The sequence below is a fragment of the Pongo abelii genome, chromosome 14 (genome assembly GCF_028885655.2).
Source record: "Pongo abelii isolate AG06213 chromosome 14, NHGRI_mPonAbe1-v2.0_pri, whole genome shotgun sequence".
NCBI classification, from domain to species: domain Eukaryota; kingdom Metazoa; phylum Chordata; class Mammalia; order Primates; family Hominidae; genus Pongo; species Pongo abelii.
In genome coordinates, this window is record NC_071999.2 from 82,896,036 (window position 1) to 82,917,958 (window position 21,923).

The 21,923-nt window shown below is 35.7% G+C and overlaps 1 protein-coding gene across 21 annotated transcripts in view; it reads right to left on the bottom strand.

Annotated features, from left to right (window-relative positions):
* The window catches only part of MYCBP2 (MYC binding protein 2), a 276,766-nt gene that overhangs the window by 114,936 nt on the left and 139,907 nt on the right, over nt 1-21,923 (bottom strand). For all 21 annotated transcript variants that reach the window (XM_054529141.2, XM_024230800.3, XM_024230799.3 and 18 more), the window contains 11 exons: nt 21,056-21,247; nt 18,670-18,876; nt 17,405-17,536; nt 15,198-15,376; nt 12,369-12,511; nt 10,493-10,593; nt 9,602-9,820; nt 7,516-7,741; nt 6,462-6,580; nt 5,642-5,729; nt 3,066-3,115 (listed from right to left, as the gene is read on the bottom strand). In XM_054529141.2, coding sequence (XP_054385116.1) covers nt 3,066-3,115; nt 5,642-5,729; nt 6,462-6,580; nt 7,516-7,741; nt 9,602-9,820; nt 10,493-10,593; nt 12,369-12,511; nt 15,198-15,376; nt 17,405-17,536; nt 18,670-18,876; nt 21,056-21,247 — 1,656 coding nt within the window. The remainder of the gene's footprint in view (nt 1-3,065; nt 3,116-5,641; nt 5,730-6,461; nt 6,581-7,515; nt 7,742-9,601; nt 9,821-10,492; nt 10,594-12,368; nt 12,512-15,197; nt 15,377-17,404; nt 17,537-18,669; nt 18,877-21,055; nt 21,248-21,923) is intronic.

The window sequence follows — 21,923 nt, forward strand, 5'->3', positions numbered from 1 at the left end:
GGTGGAAGCCTGATTGTGGCAGCACACACATCTCATTAGCCTGTCTAAGCCTTATTAAAGTTAAGAAGAAGAGGCAGATAAAACAAATTTTAGGTTTCACCTATCTGACAAGCAAGTCTTATGTTTTTGGAAAGACTTGTTTTAAATGCTGAAACTCTGAAAACTTTTTACTGACTATAAAATAAATTCCAAAAACTTTTTTTCATAGAAAATAATTACATTTCTAGTACTATCAAATTTGAAATTATACAGTTTCAAAAATAATCATCTTTGGAATCAAATAGACTTAAGTTCAAATCCTGGCTTTGGACAAATTATTTGCTGTGTGCTCTTAAGCTAAAAAAGTTACCATCCCTGAATCTGTAAAATGTATAAACTGGTGGTCAAATAATCTCTCTCATACACAGTTATAAAATTTAAACTAAATAATGCATATAAAATATACAATACATTGCCTAACAAATAGTAACTGTTTAATACGTTAGGTTATCACAATAACTACCTTACATGCCAAAAAGAGGCAATTTGGGACATCATTTTTTTTTTTCTTGAACAGTAACATAATAAAGATCTCTCCATATCTGGTCTAGATGACACTTTATATACCATAATAATCCCTGAAATTATAAACAATATATGAACTCTGATATGGTTTGGCTCTGTGTCCCCACCCAAATCTCAACTCGAATTATAATCTCCACGTGTTGGGGAGTGACCTGGTGGGAGGTGACTGAATCATGGGGGCAGACTTCCCCCTTGCTGTTGTCCTTACAATATCTGGTTGTTTGATAAGTGTGTAGGCCTTTCCCCTTCTCTCTCTCCTGCTGCCATGTAAGAAGTGCCTTACTTCCCTTTTGCCTTCTGCCATGACTGTAAGTTTCCTGAGGCCTCCTCAGCCACGTAGGGAACTGTGAGTCAATTAAACCTCTTTGCTTTATAAATTACCCAGCCTCAGGCAGTTCTTTATAGCAGTGTGAAAATGGACTAATAGAAACTCTTTGATAGCTCTCCTTCACCTAGAATGTTGCCTGACACATATTGTTTATTATATATCTGTTGAATTTATTTTTATTTTTGAATTTAAGGTACAAAGATTTAACTTTAAAAAAGGAATACACATAAGATGCCAGTGGCTTTTTAAAACGCAGAAGTTTCTTAACATTACTGACAACACTACAGCTCCCTATGATCAGAAGATAGTGTTCAAAATCACGAACTTTTTTTTTTTTTTTTTTGAGACGGCGTTTCACTCTTGTTGCCTGGGCTGGAGTACAATGGCGTGATCTTGGCTCACCTCAACCTCCGACTCCCGGGTTCAAGCGATTCTCCTGCCTCAGCCTCCTGAGTAGCTGGGATTACAGGCATGTGCCACCACGCCCAGCTAATGAGACAGGTTTCTTTTGTCACCAAACTGCCAGCGAACAAATCCCAGTGCAGTTGCTCACTAGCTGTGTGATCATGGGCGAACTGCCTAAATGCTCTATGCCTCATTTGTGAATGGAGATAAAACTTTTTAATTCATTGGGTTGCTGTGGGGAGTTAAAAATGCACAAAATGTTTAAAATAGTGCTTGATAAAGATGAAATAAATGTTTTCATTATTACCACTTTGATTAATTCACCTCAGGAAATAAATAAAATGTAAAGCACTAGCCTTAGCAATTACAAGGTGTGGGTACCAGCCTTTGTTTCCCATCTGAGTCTTCAAGAAGTTACAAAACTTCTTTGAACTTCACTTATTATAATTGTAAGATGCAAGACACAATATTGATTTCAAAGTGTAATTATAAAAACAGAGAGATAATATCAAAGATGCTGAAACCTATGAAGTGCTCTACAGATATTATTTAAATCACTATTACTAACTACATATACCTAGTATAGAAAATAAGTATGATCTAAATTGGTGTTTTCCAAATGTGGGCTCAAAGTTCTCTGATCCATGGCAGAATTAGAAAAACTCAGGATATAACAGAGTCTTCCATTCTAAGACCTTTCCATTTGGGGCTATTAAAATGTCTTATTTTATAAGACATTGCTGATAAAAAGTAGTACATTTTTAAAGAGTGTTTTTACTTAATAAGTTCTCGGGAAAAATATTTTTGGAAAATTTTACAAATCTATCAAATCCTAGAGTCTGAGTATCACTGATCCAGTTGAGAGACTCTCAACTTTTCTTCTATCTTCACACCACTGCTAGATGCAAAATTTTCCCCATCACTGATGTTCTCAGTGTGTGGTATCCAATGGGGCTCACTTAGCAGTACATCAGAATCTTTGGTTTGGCCTAAGTAGGTATTACAATTTGACAAATGCTGCCTACAGATTCTGACATTTCCATCCTATTACAGATTACTAGCTAGCTGAAGTCAGACTAATGAAGTAAGAAAACAATATAGTCATCTCTAGGCAATTTTGAAAAATATTAGGTTGATGTAACAGATCCAAAGGGGTATTGTGCTGAAATATAGTACTCATGTATTTCCATTCAGTGCCAAGTGTGCTAGTTAATGCCTAAACGAGCAAAAAAGGTAAAGTAAACAATAATAAAAACAACAAATGATGGCTCCCAATTGTCTACAGGCAACTAGCCCTAACCACTTAATATGACATACTGGTTTGTCACAGACTGAGCTCACCAACTGTACCGACCTCACCTTTTGCTACCTCTTATAACACAACTATACATCCTTTGTGAAATGTCTTTCCCCTTTCTCTAGCTGGCAAAAAAACAAAAAAGAAAAAGAAAAACAAATTCTTTCAAGACGCAATTTAAATGGCCACAGTTCTGCAAGCCATCCTCCGCACCCTTGGCACTTGATTTGTTTTTTCTCCTGAAGGATTTTTGTCTAACTCCAGAGTCAATTACCCACCAAATACAAAGGGCTCACATGGGTTTCTCCCACCAAAGGGAGCAATTATAAGTTATTTATCTCTATAATGCCAATGAATAAAGTGAAGTACTTAATGAATGAACCCAATGGTCAAGACAAATAGGCTGATCTGAGTGATAATACTTTTTAAATTAATGTACAAAGTTTATCCTTAAAACATTTGGGACAATACCTGCAATGCAGCCTCCTCAAGAATTTCAAGGTCTTCCTCTAATTCATTACCTGTTGTGTAAATAAAGAGTTTTACTAAAATATGTCAATATTTAGTTTAGTTTAATTTTCTAGTCCTTTGCATTCATTACACTTTTTTTAAAAAATAATTCTGCTATTCCAGATTGAAAAGATTTGTGATTCTGGAAAAAATCCCAGTGGCATACATTTTAATATATAAGATACTTCCAGTGGGAATATACTACAATTCTCAAGGCAATACTCAAGAAGCATCCATGAGTGATTTGCCAAAGATATATCCTACATTTATGAATATAAATGTATACTTTCTGAACTTAGTGTATTTGTTTTGTCTAAAAAAAGAGGGAACAAATTATTTCAGATCTGGGCCTTTATATTTTGGTTGCCTTATAGAAGAGCTATAACTTTAGTAAACAACAGGGACTCACAGAAAAACATAAGGCAGTGACTGCATCCCCTAGCCATTTTCTCCTTTATTAGTTAATATAGAACATATTTTATTTATTGATCTTTCTTTGATAGTTTGATTATTAAATGTTACTAATAAAGTAATACTTGTTCAATGGGAAATACTCAAATTGTATAGGAGTGTAGAACAAAAAATTCTAAACCTCTAACCAGTGCCATGCCCACTTAAAACTATCCAGTGTCAACAGCCTATGTGTTGTTCTAGAAACTTGGTGTGCAAACAAACCAAAAATGTATATGTGTTTCAACCACATATAAACATACTCTTTTTTTTTCTTTTGAGATGGAGTCTCACTCTGTCGCCCAGGCTGGAGTGCAGTGGCACGATCTCAGCTCACTGCAACCTCCACCTCCCAGGTTCAAGTGATTTTCCTGCCTCAGCCTCCTGAGTAGCTGAGCCTACAGGCATGTGCCACCACACCCGGCTAATTTTTGTATTTTTAGTAGAGACGGGGTTTCACTGTGTTAGCCAGGATGGTCTCCATCTCCTGACCTTGTGATCCACCCGCCTTGGCCTCACAAAGTGCTGGGATTACAGGTGTGAGCCACAACATACTTTTTGTAACATACAGAGTAATGTATGCAAAAATGGGACCTTCTTCTGCAACTTGCTTTTCTCACTTAATTTGGACAGCTTTCCTTGTTAGGCTATATAGGTCTACTTTTTCAAAGAGCTGCATAGACTACCATTGAATGGCTATGCCATTACTTATTTAACCCGTTCCCAACTGAAAGACATTTTGGTTGTTTCTAGGTTTTACAATCACAAGCACTGCTATATTAATCCATCCTTCAACATACACTTTTTGAGTATTTGTGCAAGTATGTATAAAAATTTTCTATGTCAAAAAGTATATATAATGTAAAATTTAACAGCTATTGACAAAAATAGGTTGCTAGCAATTTTCCTCATATGGCTAGAATACAAGGTCTCATTTCTGTACATATATACCGATATTAAGTGGGAGAAAAGGAATGGAGAAGAATAAAAGGGACCAGGAAGAGAAAAGGGAATAAAAAAGGAAAGGCAGAGGAAGACAAGGGAGGAAAAAATAATAGTGGGAAGAGTAGTCTTAAATGAAGGAGTAAAGATGGATTTTGGGGGGGGTAAGAAAATAAAACTTTAAACCATGTATAAACATTATAGAATCAGTAAGCATTTTTATTTTCAACTTTACTCCCTTGATTATAGATTAATCTGTATATCATACAAATTTGCTCCATATAAAAAGTACCATTTCTTTCACTGCCTCATCTCTGTTCTGCTTCAATGAAAAACTCTTCTAAAGAGCTATCTATATTCAAATGGACCACCCTTCCTTACTTTCCATTCTCCCTCTCTATTCTGAAAGTACTTACAGTTCTCTCATTTGACTAACATATTTCTTATTGCATATACAAGCAACCAACAAGTCTTCAAGTCCAATGATAGATTTTAATTCACCTCCCAGAGCATGCAAAAATCCCAGGAACATCCCCTCTCCTGGTTTTTCTCCTACTTCACTGATTGTTCCTTCAGTCTCATTTGCAGCCTCCTCTTCCTGTTCCGTGCATCTTTGAAATTTTCGTAAGTCACAGCTTTAATCCTAAGCTATCTTCTCTTTCTTATCTACATTCTCTAGAATATCTTGCATACAGTCCCATGTCTTTAAATAACGATCGTATTCAATTACATTTCTATCGACCTGTCCTCTGATCTAGACAATGAATATTCAGTTGTCTACTTGATATTTCCACTAGAATATTTAAGAAATATCTAGAACTTTTGGTTTAACACTATATATTCAGTGCTTGGCTGAATATACACACTATACCCACTGCCTGGCTCAAAGCATGTATATGCATAAAAAGGGTGTCCATGTGCGTGTGTAAGTTAAAAAAGGCCAGAGGATACCCTTCAGTCTCTAAACAAACTCAAATTACCAGTACATGAAGCAGTTATTACTCATGAATATATGAAATTGCAAAATTCATTTTGCAAATCTATTTTCAGACCTTTTATAATACATACATTCTACTCTTAAAATACAAACAAAACAAAACAAAACAAAACCCTATCAAAAAACATCCAGTATTGGCCACACTTACCAATAGGAAGTGCTAGGTCCTTCTTCATCAGAGCTGCCGCACAAACCCCACCAAGATTGGCTAATTCTTTTTCTAACTGGATGACTCCCTATGGAATTGCATAAAATTTGCTGCTTAAAAAATGTTTGAATGATAATACGGATTATCAACAAAATGTGATTTGAATTCATGCATTACTTTTGAAATCAGAAGGAAGCACGTGAAGCTAATGGTTAAATTGAGAGTAGATGAGATTCAGTACTCAATGTTGTGGCTCAGGCTGGTCATAAGGTTCAGGTTTAAAGGTTCATTGTTCAAATAACTGTTCATTCCTGACTTTGGTCCACTATGTCCTTGGTTTTATTTTATTGTATGATTTAAAACATTTAGACAAGATGATAGTCCCTTTTTGAAAACAGGCTCTACTGTTTACTCAGAAAGGTATAGCCAACTGAGGAGGTTCAGGGCAGATATAACTATACTTCAAAGGCTGGGTCATGTTGCACAAACTCCATCCTCTTCACGTATTAAAAGTAGCAAAACAGACCACTGCACATAAACTACAAAATATTTAGAACTGCACACCCCTAGGTTAAAATTAATTTCTTTTTATTTTTTTTGTAGAGAAAGGATTTCGATAGATTGCCTAGGCTGGTCTCAAACTGCCTCAAGGGATTCTCTCACTTCTCGAAGTGCTGCAATTACAGGTGTGAGCCACTGCACCTGGCCCCGACTTTTCAAATAGAGGCAACAGTACAATTTAAGTCAGTTAGAAGCACAACTCACTAGCCTTTAGAAACACAATCTTCCTTAAAAGAATGAAAAGATAATTCATTCTTACCTCATCAGGTCCAGGGCTAAATTCATATCCAATTGCAAAACACTTAAAACCATAGAAAGAAGCTTTGTCATCTTTCACATAATCTGATGCAGTCTCCAATGAAAAAAGGGCCTCATTTCCTAATAAAAATGCCAGAATTGAGTTCAAACTCTAAAACAATTTTATAAAATTTTCCCTGTCTTTTATCCAATGGACTTTCTCTTTTATCACAAGATAGGTAAAAACACAAATCATATACTACATAACTTAAATAGACTTGTGGCGGGGAGCGTTCCTATATCTACTTGAGGAAATTGTACCAAAAATAACACTAGAAACAACAGGTCTATCGCAAATGAATTGTTATTTTTTTCATAATCAAACTCTCCTGCTTAATAAAGTACTTAAGTTACATGGGCAATCATTTTTCAATTATTTGGCAGATAATGAGGTTAGCCTTTTTATTTTTCAAAGTGGGCAATCCTCTACCCTGGCATGTGGCTTTTTCTGATCTTTTCCCAAACAAACAAACAAACAAATAGGCAGGTCAGAGTGGAAAGAAGAAGTTCCTGAATTAAATTGCCTATTAGTTTGAAGGATCACAAGAGTAGTCCTGGTTAACTGGTTAAGAACGCAACAAACCATAAGTTTTAAAACATAGTTTCTCTTCACACAAGAAAGTGGTTTACGAATTCTCTTACAAGGAAGGACTTCAGTCCTTAGTTAAGTTCTGAAAATTTAGCACTTCCTGGGAAAATAAAAGATCTAATCCATTGTTTTCTATAATTTGGACCCAACTACACAGACAGCTAGCTACTCCTCAACATTAACACTGCTTTGCTCAAGCTAATCTTTTTTTCACAAAATCCTTAAAACATTGTCTTCTCCAAAACTTGGATCAGGCTGTGCCCCTTGCCCAGGGTACCTTATTTATTCCTCGAATGCAATCCAGATACTAGTAGGTCTTTAATAAATTTCTCTAAAAATTAGATAAACATTTTCAATGATACACCCTTACTAAATATACATAAATGCACTTATTTTACCACATAAAACAGAAGAAAAAAAAACTTACCTGGCAACACCAAAACCATAGTAGGCCACCCAGAGGATCCTGAAAATTTCTTTAATTCTATCCATGAATTAAGATTTTCATGAACAGATGTCAATTTTGGTCCATATCCTGAATTCTGAACAGTTCTGACAGGAATCAACAAACGAAGGACATCTTCTGACTGTGCAGTACCACACTGAGGGTCAAATTCGATTGTCATCCACCTCACACATTCTGGGAATGTCACCTGAGGTCAACAGGCAAGGTGACATGAATACAGATATATACACACAAACATACATATCTGCATCTGTATGTGTGTGTGTGTCTATGCTTTTATTAAATGACAAAACAGGATAAACTACAAAATTAAAATAGAACAAAATGTTACCTATGACAGAGAAGGAGGAACAGAGTGAAGAGGACAGAGATAAAAGCTAGATTTGTTTCATAAATTTGACTTCAAACTATGTAATTATGTAAAGAATTATAAAACAAAATCCAAATTTAAAAAGCAATTCCTAAAATCTAAAATAAAATAAACGACTCTCTAAGTGTATATCCAATGAACGCATAATCACTCAGAGAGGGAGCATTCCAACTTACTTTAAACACAGTAATTTGACATACATTTAGATGGGATATACTTCAAAGACAAAACACACACACACATACACACACACACATACACATACACACCCCAAATTAAATAATTTAATGATTTTCTAATTCTGATATTCCCAGTGTCACTAATAGGAATTTTAGATATAAGAGAAAGGAGACTGAGGTGTGTCTGTGGTCCTTATTTGAATTAGTATCAACAGTATAAACTCATGAGGTATTTTATCTTTAAAAAACTATATATACACATAAATCTATCTATACATAAACATATATACATTTATCTATATACATATATAAATATAACATGTGTGTGTATGTATAACAGAAATCAGGACACTTTGAAAAAATGGTTAGTTCCAAGTCTGAGGCATCAAACATATAAAGGGAGCCTGGAACATCTTATCCTACCAGAAAGCAAGGAAGCTAGGAATGACTGCAAGAGGGGTGTCTGAAAGACCCAGCAGGTAAGCTGAAGAGGCTCCCATCTAACAAATACATAGGATCCAGTTTCTTCAACAAATAGAACTCAAGGGAACAAAAAGAGAAAGAGACAGAGGGAGACTTATAGATTTAAAGGGACTTAAGATTAAAGGGGACTTAAGAGACATACTAATCACAATGTATGGATTTTATATGGATTCGAACTCAAATTATTAAAAATTTACATGATGTTTGAAGACATTAAATTGTTTTCTTCAGTGTGATAATACTATGGTTATTTTTAAGGGTCTTTATATTTTGGAGACATTGTATCAATAAATATCATAAATGTGCTTTAAAACAATATAGGAGGTTAGGAAGTAGGTTGGGAATAAATAAGACAGGTCTGACTAAGAGTTGAAACTGCTGAATCTGGGATGATGGATAATCAAGTGCACTGTACTAGCTTGTTTACTTCTACATGCTTAATAGTTTCTACCATGAAAAGTGGAATATTTTACAAGCACACAAAATATAAATTTATCCTTCTCTTCCTTAATTTGCATGATACAATGAAAAAACAAAGAATATGGATTTTGAACACTCTCTAATAACATTAAATTTACACACATTTTATACATAGTTTTTTTTAACATTATGTGTAGACTACTTTAAATCTTACATTGGGGTTGTAAATTTTCAGAGCTCAGGCTGTGGTACAAATAATGTTAGTTCAAAAAATACAATTTAAAATTGTTAATGCTTATATCTACTACTATTGCAAATCACAGCCTGAAGTTTAGCATTATATACCACACTATACTTGTAGGAAGATTTAAGAACAACTCTCATAAACCAATAAAATTTTATCATCTTTGAGATAAAAGTTCCATCTTAAATTATTTTATATATCCAACAGGGCCTAATCACCTGCTGATTCTCTGTATGTAAATACTATAAAAGAAGCTACACTCGTAAATACAGGCCAGGCATTCTTTAAGATATCACCAGAGAACCTCATGCAAAGTTTTACATTCGAATCACACTAAGAACCGGTGCCTACCTTGTAATGCATCACACACGCAGGTTTATACGGGTGCTCACTCTCTATGACAGCATAGTGACTGGAGGTTGTACAAGCAGAGAGGCCCTGTTCAGGCTGGTTTCCTGTGGTGCTATCTGTCGACTGATTAGGGTTGAAGGCAGGGGGTGCATACTTCTGATTCAAAATGGCAACTGACGGAAGCAATTGTTGGACAAGGCCAAAGACTTCTACAGCCACCTAGTACACATATAAAAATATGGTTAAATGAGATACACGTGAAAGTGGTTCTAAAATTATGAATTACAATAATTGTTGGTTACTCTAATAACAATTTCCATCTAAATTTTCTACTAGTTAAGTTTTTGTTCAAAGAGAAATCTTTCGATTAAAAAAAGATTTATCTTAGATGTTACATGACAATATCTAAATCTATATTTTTAAACACTTTTGTTTTTTCATGATCTGAAGTAAATCAGGTTTTACTTAATTATGCCAACGAATCAATAGTTTATCATTTCTTCCATCTCTTGAATGTGTCACTATTTTAAAACACTCTTATCCTTTAACATTGCTATTGTTATTAATGAAGACCATTTGGCATCAACCTCATAAATTTGAAAAACCTCAGTTAACATAATCTTTCCTTACATATCATATTTCTAAAATTTCTAAAATCTATTTCCCATTCACAAATTCTTCAAATGTAAAGCCAACAAATAAGCACAGCAATCCAGTAAACAATACTAAGAAGAACAGAGAAGTTTAATAATTAGCAGATCTATCTCTGCTTGTTACCTATATCCCAGATGCCTCAAAGATACAAGTTTTTGTAAAGACAAGACACAACGTCTTTTTTTAAAAAAGGTATTTAAAAAAAAACATTCAAAGCTATAGAATTAAATTACACACCTTGGGAATAGCAGCAGCTACTGGTCCTATGTAGGCTATAATAAGGGGGAGCAGCATGGAAAACAGACTGGAAGAACTCAGCAGTTCTGGAATGTCATCAGCTAAAAAAGGCATAAAAGGCATTAAAACTATAGTTAGAAGATAATTTCATTGTACTGCATACATGCTATACTAAATCTATATTCTGTTCTTTTGAGCGAAACTATAGTTGACACTAATTGGGTGCTTGTCAAGGGCCTGGTACTATTCTAAAGGCTTTTGAGAATATATGCCTTATCTCAACTAATACGCAAAATAAGATACTTTTATTATCCCCAATTTTTAGAAAGGAAAACCACGGCACATAGTGTTTAAGTATCTTACCCAAAATACTTAATATATAAGTACATGTACCTGTAAAATAATAGAGCTGGAATCAGAACCTAGGGTAATGGAACCTTTATTTTAAATTACCATTCTGGCACCAAACACGGCTGTATCAGTGACAATAGGCAAATTACTTACTCTGTATCTTAGGATCACAACAGTATTCCCCTCATTTGGATGTTGCGAAGATTAAACGAGGTAATATATGTAAAACACTTAGAACAACACCTACACATATTCAGCACTCCAAAAACGTTTACTGTTATTAAGCTACATTGCTTTCTGTTTTTCCAAGAAAAGCACTTTGCTGATTAACATTTTAGTCAGTTATCCGTGAACATGGTGCTGGAAAGATAAGCTGAGCCTATACTGTGAAGACCTTTATTTTATAGGCCAATTATTCTCCCAAATACTGATTCCTAGGTCTGCTGTTACATCAAAACAGGCTGCACACTTATTTAAAAAATAGTTTTTTAGCCTAGCTTCAGGCCCTGGGGATAAACCTAATAGTCTTTATTTTCAGCAAGTTTTCCAGGTGGTTCTGATGTTAAACTAGGTTTAGGAATTAATGTTATATAATAAGGAGGTGGAGGTAACAATTTTTTTTCTTTTTGAGATGGAGTCTCACTCTCTCACCCAGGCTGGAGTGCAGTGGCGCAATCTCGGCTCACTGCAGCCTCCGCCTCCTGGGTTCAAGCGATTCTCCTGCCTCAGCCTTCTGAGTAGCTAGGATTACAGTCACCAGCCACCATGCCCGGCTAATTTTTGTATTTTTAGTAGAGATGGGGTTTCACCATGTTGCTCAGGCTGGTCTCAAACTCCTGACCTCGTGATCTGCCTGCCTCGGCCTCCCAAAGTGCTGGGATTACAGGCATGAGCCACTGTGCCCGGCCATAACCATGTTTTCATAATGATAACTCTGCTGCCAGTGTGAAGAGTAACTAAACAACTAGATGGAGAATGGGGGAAATGTAGCAGTGAGATTATTGGGATATTAACCCTATATTAAAAAATGACATGTACTTGCACCATGGCAGTCTAAATGACGGCAGGAGAAGAAGTGAAAGAGAGGAGAATACAAACTAGAGAGATTCCAGTGGAAAAACTCATAGAGCTGAATTTAGACAAGTGCCTCTGAGCAGACGGTTAGGGTTCCCCAGAGTTTTGGGTGGATAGCGATACACTACTGGAAACAGAACAGAGAGGAAGAAAAAGCTTTTTGACTACTTAAAGAAGAAGAAAGACCCAGTTTAATCCAAATACAATTTTTCTTTTACTAAATTAACTAAGAAAATAAGAATATATGATAACTCCTTTTGAGCATTCTAAATAATTCTGCATTACAGTATGGAGAGTGTGACTTATACAAAATTAATGCATGTGTGGATCTATAAATAACACTTAAATTCTATAAAATTGTATAATAGAAGGTTCCTCTTCAATAATTCTACGCAAAAATTTAGCGAATAAAGAATCTAAAATATGACTACTGAGAAAAAAAAAGTCTTACCATCCACAGCAAGAGCTCTGTGCAGGAGGTCCTTAGAGGCTCGAACGACAGTGCTTACAACAGACAACGCTCTGCTACAGTTTTTATCTTCTTCATTGGCTTTACTCAGAAGTTGGGATTGTAAATCTCCATCAAATTCACTCCTGTAGCATGAGCAAACATGAGATTATTTTACAATGGTAAGTAAAACATGATCCAATGCCAGAAATCATATCTGGATCTGAGATCCTCATTTAATTTATAGCTTTTTAAAAGTTAAAAAAGTAAACATGCAACTATATAATTATAGGGAATGGTAAGGGCTTTGAAGAAAAATACAGCAGCATAAGGCATAAAGTGAAGGGTGTTATTTTAAATAAGATCAGTTCTCCAAGGAACTCATATTTAACAAAGATCTGAATTAATTAAATTATTTACTTATTTGAGACAGAGTCTTGCTCTGTCGCCCAGGCTGGAGTGCAGTGGCATGATCTCGGCTCACTGCAACCTCTGCCTCCCAGGTTCAAGTAATTCTCCTCCCTCAGCCTCCCAAACAGCTGGGATTATAGGCATGCACCACCATGCCCAACTAATTTTTCTGTTTTTAGTAGAGATGGGGTTTCTACTAAAACCCCATGTTGGCCAGGCTGGTCTCGAACTCCTGACCTTGTGATCCACCCATCTTGGCCTCCCAAAATGCTGGGATTATAGGAGTGAGCTGCCGTGCCCAGCTGACCTGAATTTTTTTTTTTTTTTTTTTTTTTTTTTTTTAAAGACCCATGCGAAGAGCTGAGGGAAAACTGTCAGGGCAAAAGGAACACACTGGTGTATTAAAGGAACAGAATGAAGACATGTATGGCTGGAAGAAAAGGAGAAAGAGTGAAGGGTGATGGGTGGGAAGGGAAACAAGAGTCAAATTGTGTAAGGTTTGTAGGCCACATAATGACTTTACATTTTATATCGGTATGAGAATGGAAAGCTGGGTTTGGAGCAAGGGTGGAACTTGGTATGATTTATATTTTTATCATATCACTCTGGCTGTGCTGTGGAGAACTGATTGTAGGAGACCAATAGTGAAAGGAGGGAGACTAGTTTAGAGGCTTATTACAGTTAGCAGCTAGAGGTTGCAGTGGCTTGGTCTAGACTATTAAATATGGAAGTAGAAGAAAAGGTCACATTTAGGATATTTTAGAAGTATAGCTGACAGGACTTCTTGATGAACTAGGTGTAAAGTATGAGGGAAAGAGAAGTCAAGAATGACTCCAAGGTGTCTGGCTGTAACTGTGGAAGGGAGATGAATATTCTGGCCACATGAAACCTCAGATGTCTACTAGCCAACTATAGCGAACATCCTTAAAGAGAAAGTGCAGCATACTGGTTAAGGTTGTATCACCTGAAATCTGACTTCCTGCCTACAAGTCGCAGTAGCAGAACTTACCAGAGGTGTGACTCTGGACAATTCAGCGTCTCAGTTCCATCATCTGTGAAATAGGGATAAGAAAAGTACCTACCTCCTGGGGTTACTGCGAGGACAAGCTGAGATAACACAGGTAACACACTCAAAGCATGGCCTGGCACACAGCTACTAACACCATCTCCACTAGTGTCATCCAAATGAAGATGTCAGAAGAGAGACCTGGAGTACAGGGCTCAGAGGTCATGAAGGCTAGGGATGTAAACTTGGGAGCTATCAGAGCAGGATGGTATTTAAAACTAAAGGACTTTAATATTTTTCATTTTTTAAAAATGTAAAGCTAAGGGTATTTAAAGCTTAATAGAAAACATGAAAATACTCAAAACACTGTACTTTGTATAAGATACAAAGTTTGGATGGCAGATGCTGTTAGTGGCTCTCCAGCTTTCTGAAACATGTAACTCTTAACGCACAACAGAGTTTTTAATCCATAGTTTAAGAAAGAGAATAATGTACTATTTATTGTAGGGCTTATGTAACAAAGTTTTTCCTGACTGGGGCAAAAGACTAGACAGCTTTTGTATTTCAGCAGCAACACTGAACTACATAGCTATTTACTGCCTGCTATTTCTATTCTATTTCTCACGGAAAGAGGAAGCAGAAAATCTATATCTAGGGAAATTATTTTATACTATCTACCTAGGCACCATCCCTAGACTCTTTATGAAGCAAAGAGAGGAAGCAGCAAGCCTCCAAAAGTGACATGGAAATTCAGTGATTTAATGCCAAGTCAGGCTAAGGACAAATGTGGTAAATGGTACTCATGATTACCTAAGACGCCAGCTTTGCCGCTACAAGAAAAATTCAGACTCAGTGAGAAATGTGTATTTAAAAGATTTTTTTAACCCAAGGGTTGTTATCATTCTTTTATTTTCCAAGGTTTACATAAGGAATGGTTTTTGTTAAAAACATTATAAGAAACACACTATTATATATTCTAGGGCCCCAGGGGGCAGGTCCAAGATTCACAGACATCAAAATATTCTGTGACTAGATAACAGGATCAAGGCAACACCACTATCTGAGTACAGTCTATCTGATCATCAGTTTGAGGTATTTTATAAAAATAAATGAATACCCTTTAAATTTGAAATTGCAGACCAGAAATTATAGAGTGACAGCAACAGCACATATGCCCAGTGCACAAACATTTCAATGATATTGAAGAAATAACAGCAAAAATATTTTAAAGCATTAACTTTTGTAGCAAACATTGAATTTATATATTAAAATGAGATTTCTTTATATGAATTTGTGCTAAGAAGATACACTGTACCATTTAATTATAATTATCCAGTTAGTAACTTTACCTGGTAGTAGACTGTGTATGTTCTACCACTGTAAAGTATTTCCCTTATCTCTATACATTCACCCACCTATAGTAAAGTATCTGTGGGATCTGTCCTCTGGTTTGGTTTGTGCCGTTACTGCTCAAGCTGCACGTGCTGAATGTGAATGTCACACCATCAGGGCACTGAACCGTGGTCATTCCTCCATCTCCATTGGCTGTACGGCTTCCATAGTTCCTCAAGCGCACAGCATATTTAACATTTTCCTTTATTATAAAGACGTAAAACATGTTTACTTTTATTCACAATGTACAGAGGATATACAAAAAGAACTCCAGCAGTAAAATAGGCAAATATACTGAAATTCTTTGTTGTATTTACAGATGATATAATTAAGTTTTTAATGAATCAAACATGATGACGGCTAACATTTACTGAACACCTGTTGCATAAAAGCAACTGTCCTAAGTACTTTATGGAATTTAATTAATCCTTAAAATGACCTCATGAGGTAAGTATCATTACTATCCCTATTTTACAGACGAGGAATCTGAGGTTCAGAGAAGTTAAGTAACTTGTTCAAAGTCAGGCAGCTAGTAAGTGATGGAACTAGGTCTGAACACAACCAGTGTAACTAGTGCCTGCTCTTAATTTTACTGCTAGAATATTAGCCATAATATATACATATATATTTTATATATATATATTTTATATATATATATATAAATTTTTTTTTTTTTTTTTTTTCCCCCTGAGACAGGATCTTGCTCTGTCACCCAGCCTGAAGTGCAGTGGTGCAATCTTGGTTCAATGTGGCCTCCTCTTCCTGGGCTCAAGCAATCCTCCCACTGGTGCGTTCCGTCACACTCAGCTAATTTTTTAAGGTGTTTCTGTAGAGATAAGGTTTGACTATATAGCCCAGCCTGGCCTCAAACTCCCAAGCTCAAGTGATCCTCCCTTCCTGGTGTCTCAAGAGTACTGGAATTACAGGTGTGAGCTACTGTGCCTGGCAATAAGAGATTTTAATTGCATAAGCTGATACTTTTCCTTGACTAGTTTAACTTTTAAAATAATTTTAGATGTGAGAAAAAAATAATGGTGAGTCTATTATATTTTTAAGAAAAACTCAGAGATAGAAATATATAGGCAAACAGACATGAGAAAAAAAATCCATAGGAAAAAAGCTGTCCAAAATATAATGCACTGTACTTTGAAAATGTGAGCTATAGAAACTAATGCTTTATGACCCATGATATAAATTTCACAATAAAAGCTTTTTGGTTTTTCATTATCTAAATTCTTCCTGATGAAATCTCTCGTGTACCGATCTTATTCAAAATTTTGCTCTATAATGAAATTTATTTCAGTTGAATTCAAAAATATTTTAATTTTATTTTAACATTTATAATTACTTTGATGTGGTAAAATTTCTCTATTTTGCCAAATATTGTTAGAAAATAGGCTGGGCGCAGTAGCTCATGCCTGTAATCCCAGAACTTTGGGAGGCTGAGCGGGGTGGATCACTTGAGGGCAGGAGTTCGAGACCAGCCTGGTCAACACAGTGAAACCCCTCTCTACTAAAAATACAAAATTAGCTGGGCATAGTGGCACGTGGCTGTAATCCCAGCTATTTGGGAGGCTGACACAGGAGAATCATTTAAACCCGGGAGGCGGAGGTTGCAGTGAGCCAAGATCACGCCACTGCACTCCAGCCTGGGTGACAGAGTGAGACTCCATCTCAAAAAAATAATAATAATACTAATAATAAAAAAATAAGGGAACAAAGGCAAAACAAAACAAAACAAAACAAAAAGACACTTGTTTTTTTTTAAATGAGTTAGGGCACAATAAGAGAAGAAAAGACAGGAGCTAATATTTATTTTTCATACTGTGCTAGACACTGAGGCAGGTGTTTTATTTCCATTATTTAATCTCAATGATACCACAATGCAGGTATTATTCTTCCCAATCTACAGATAAGTCTCAAAGTGGTTAAATAATGACCTGCCAGTGTCTTAAAGTTAGTATGTGGAATAGCAGGTATCCAAAGCTAAGTCTGTTTGACTACAAAACTTCCTACTACTCCAGACTTTAAGAAACATTATGCAAAAATATAATATAATGTGGTACAACATCAGGTACATAGTAGGTACTCCATAAATATATGAAGTACCATATAAAGGATAACCTACAAATAGCTATAGCTAACAAACAAAATTCATGCAATACTCTTCACTATTTTAACTACATAATAATACCTCTTATTCACAATAGAAACATTCAGTTGAAACTACCTTTAAAGGAACCACTTTGTCAAGTCTGATCTCAGCTATATCACTGGGTGAGTCATCTGTTGTGTAAGTTCCTTTCACTAATTCCAGAGATGTCCATCTGTGGGAATGAGTTGAATCTCCTGCATGTTCACTCTAAAAAAAAAGGAAACACAAAAATTCCACCAGACTCTTAATTTTATTGTATGAACAATTTTGATTTACAATTATTATTTTTAAAATTTATTTTCTTGAATATAAAATTAGCCATTAGTATTTTCCCATACATATGAAAGAAAAAGTTGGGGGTACTGCATACATTTTTATGTGATTTCTTGAGAAGACTACAACATAAATAAGCTTTTCTCTTCTGATGACTTAAACTATTTCTACTTCTTCACATTTATAAAGCCTAATGAAGTAGGGAATAAATTCAAATTAACTAGTGAAAGGAATCAAGTTAGAGATAGAGATAGACTTGCTATTTAATAGGCAATGATTTACATGCTACCCCATCTGTCCCATTTTAATAAAACTCAGGTACTTTAAGTAATTTTAGAGAATATAGAAAGATATAGCTGAATCAGTCAACCAATACTGTCTTCGCTAAGAATCACCCATTAGTACTCTATGACACAGTCCATCTGAACATTGTGATTCTTGAAAAATGACAATACAAAAAAAAAACTACTCAAGACTTGTCATCAGGGACTTAGCTAAATACTTTTTAGTCTTTAATTCCACTTTAAATCTTTCTCTTTCTGAAAGTACAAAAAATATGAAGCAGTAGTGACCCAAGGTGGAAAGATGGAACACAAGCAATCAGGTAAAATCATTATTTTTCAATTTCTTTTCTTTCTTTTTTTTTGAGACAGGGTCTCACTCTGTTGCCCAGGCTTGAGTGCAGTGGCATGATTATGGCTTACTGCAGCCTCAACCTCCTGGGCTCAAGTGATCCTGCCACCCCAGCCTCCAGAGTAGCTGGGATTACAGGCGTGTGCCACCACACTTAGCTAATATTTGTATTTTTCGTAGAGGTGGGGTTTTGCCATATTGCCTAGGCTGGTCGTGAACTCCTGTGCTCAAGTCATCCAACTGCCTCAGCCTCTCAAAGAGCTGAGATTACAGGTGTGAGCCACTGTGGCCAGTCTTTTTCAATTTCTTTAGTGTCATTCATCAGTGATTGATCTAGTAAACCCCTGAAGGTATGGACCCATCATACTATGACAATGGTAAATCCTGATACACAACCCACTAATCAGGATAAATGCTAAAAGGGTGATACTTACATCATCAACCAACACCTCTAATTCATATTCATGAATTCCACCTCCTCCATAGACAGAGAAACCAACCACAACTATTCCAGGTTTGTCTACTGAAAAACAGATTGCATCAGGGGACCCGTTCCCAGTGTTCCAACTTCTGCCCTGACTTGTTTTTGTAAATCGGTTAGCACTAGCTTTTACAGACTGAAGAGAATTAAGTCCATCAACCTGTGAACAATAAAAGCAATTGTATCAGTAGTTTGTACACCTTTAACAAAACCATCCAAAGGTTTCTAAGAAGTCTAACAAAATAATCTTTATTTAATAAGTGGATATAAACATTCCTAAAGGTATGTTCTACTGAGAGATTAACTCACAATAAAACCAGATTTTATCAATCTAAATTCACAAATCAATGTCACTTGACAGTATTTTCTTCCTTTAGCCATATGAAACTATACTTTCCACTTAATTTATAATGTCAGAAGTACAAGCTTGTCTTATCAGTCATAACGTATGAATAAATCATCAGACTTTGAAAAGAGATGCTAAAAATTTCATCAAAATTCTATAGATCAACAGTTTTCAAACTATGCAACACAGAGCTCTAGAAATTCTGCAGACATAGGTGTGCAAGGAAGAGGTAAATTTATGGTTCCCCTCTTCAACCAGACTATGTCCTCTCTCTCCTCACCTGTGAATTTGCAAGTAAGACTTCATTTGAAGAAAATGGTCTATACCCTAAGATTGAATACTATGAATATATACAGTGATATTTTTGTAACAGCATTCAGTATTTGAATACATACACACACACATGTGCAACCATACTAATTATAGACTTTCACTAGAGAGGATCAGAGAACTTATTTTGGGTTGAAACCGCTCTTTTTATTTACAAAGCCTACTTCTCATCTAAGTTGGCTGCAGAATTTTGGGAGACTAAATAGGAAAAAAAAATGGAAGTTTATGATTCTAACAAAAATTGCAAACTGCTCTGAGAAAGAAATATTCATCTCTAAGCCAGGACCTGTGGAAACTCCCAAAGTTGTATACCAGGCACTCTGTAACTTTTGGTATTCCTTTTCATTGGAAAGGTAAGTTTAAAGGGGAGAACTCTTTAGTAAACTTTGGAAGGGGATCTACGCATTATAGACTCTCCTGCATCCTGCAGAGTATACTACCAAAGGAAGGTATTATAGACTAAATGAGTAAATGTAAAAAATTTAAAAATTTCTGACAAGGGCTTCAATAATCTCCGAGGCCAAACTCAAAGTTAACCAAGAAACTTAGAAAGTGCTTCCCAGGATGAGAGACTAAAATTAGCTCAAGTGTATGCGATGAACCATATGTATGCGAATTTCTTATGTATGAATTTCATACAATGAAATTCTAAAGGCTAAACTGTCACAATGAATCAATAATGTGTATATATTGGATGGGTTAATTCAGAATAGGTGTTAAAATAAATTTAAAAGAAAAAGCAAAGATTAGGAATTATAAAAGTAAAATAGAGAAAGGAAGTTCCTTGACAAGAACTTGGGAGCTAGGGCCACTGAATATATGCTGATTATTAAACATTCATTTGAATGATGTAAGATATTTCACATTAGGACATGATTTTCCAAACCAATCTACTGTCTGTTTTTTAGGAGGAAAAAACAGAAACATTCCCCAAATTCAGTCAAAACATTCAGTTAAGTTATAAGAAAGAGTAAGGCAGTGAAATGGAATAAAATAATGTTACTTTACAAAATGTAAAGGCACTTTCAAAGTGATTTTTCTCAAACATAGTATTTGATACTTTGAAAACTTCGCGATAATGTACAACTAAGCACAACAAAGTGAATGCATTTAATGCCACTGAACTGTACACATAAAAATGATTAGAATGGCAAATTTTATATTATGTATATTTTATTACAATTTCAAAAAACCTGTGATAGAGGTGAAATAAAAATTATTATTCCAATTTTAAATATGTATTTCTCTAATGTCAGTTGAGTGGGCAGAACTGAAGTCTAAACTTCGTTACCTTTCCCACACTACGTGTGCACTATGAGTAGGGCCTGACTTCAGCAACGTTACTCATCTCCCAGCAGTGAGAACTATCTTTGCTTTTCACGGGGCATGGTGGTGGGCTTGTGCAATGGGGCAGATGACAACCTGCTCTATGAGGAAAACGTATACTTTATATTCCTGTGGATGCTGGGTAAACTGGTGAGAGAAAAGTAACAAATCAGAGCAAGTAGGAGGTAGTGAGAAAGGCAAAAAAGAAAAACAATGCATTGAGGTTGCTAATCCAATGTGAAATTAGCTTCCACAAAGCCAAAATAGTTGAAAAAAGAAACTGCGTAAAAAACTTACACATGTGCTTTTTATCCAGTGTCAAAATATAATGTATTACCTCAGATCCCAGGGCTGACGCTGTCAGTTCACTGACAATGCTGGCCAGTAATCCACAGGTGTTAGAGACGAGGTGGGAGGAGAAGAGCTCGTTTTCTCTCCTCAGGCTGTTCCTGACTGGTAGTACAACAATGACCAGCATTTTCTCCAGAACTTCACGGAAGCTTGTCATCCCTGAGATATTCTCTTCACTCTATGATACATAAGAAAAAGTTCTAAGGTATTGTTTTATTTTCCTTCATAGGAGTACTCAATTTGAAAACCTTGTCTTTCTGATACTCTTAAAATTCAGACTTGAATCAGAGTCAATTTCTACAAATCTTTCTGGTTATATGTGGAGCCACCTTTCACTTAGAAGTTCTTTTTTGAATTATCTGTCTCTGTGTATCAAAGTACCATACATTTACAAAATGTTTTTATTAGCTTTGAGTCCTATTTTATTCTCTTATTTAACTTTCAATTTACAATCCTATATGACAGACAGAAAACTATTCTTTCCATTTAAAAAGCTTTTTTGGCTGGGTGTGGTGTCAGCAATACCAGCACTTTGGGAGGCTGAGATGGGAGGATCACTTGAGGCCAGGAGTTTGAGACCAGCTTGGGCAACATAGTAAGAACTTGTCTCTACAAAATGTTTTTTTAAAAAGTTAGCCGGGTGTGGTGGTATGTGCCTACAGCCCCAGCTACTTGGGAGGCTGAGGTGGGAAGATCGTTTGAGTCCAGGAGGTTAAGGTTGCAGTAAACTGCGATGGCGCAACTGCACTGTAGACTGGGTGACAGAATGAGCTCGTCTTAAAAAACAAAAATAAAAAGCTTTTTCTATAGGACAAGATCTTAATCTGAGATAATAAATTCTAGTATATTTAGCT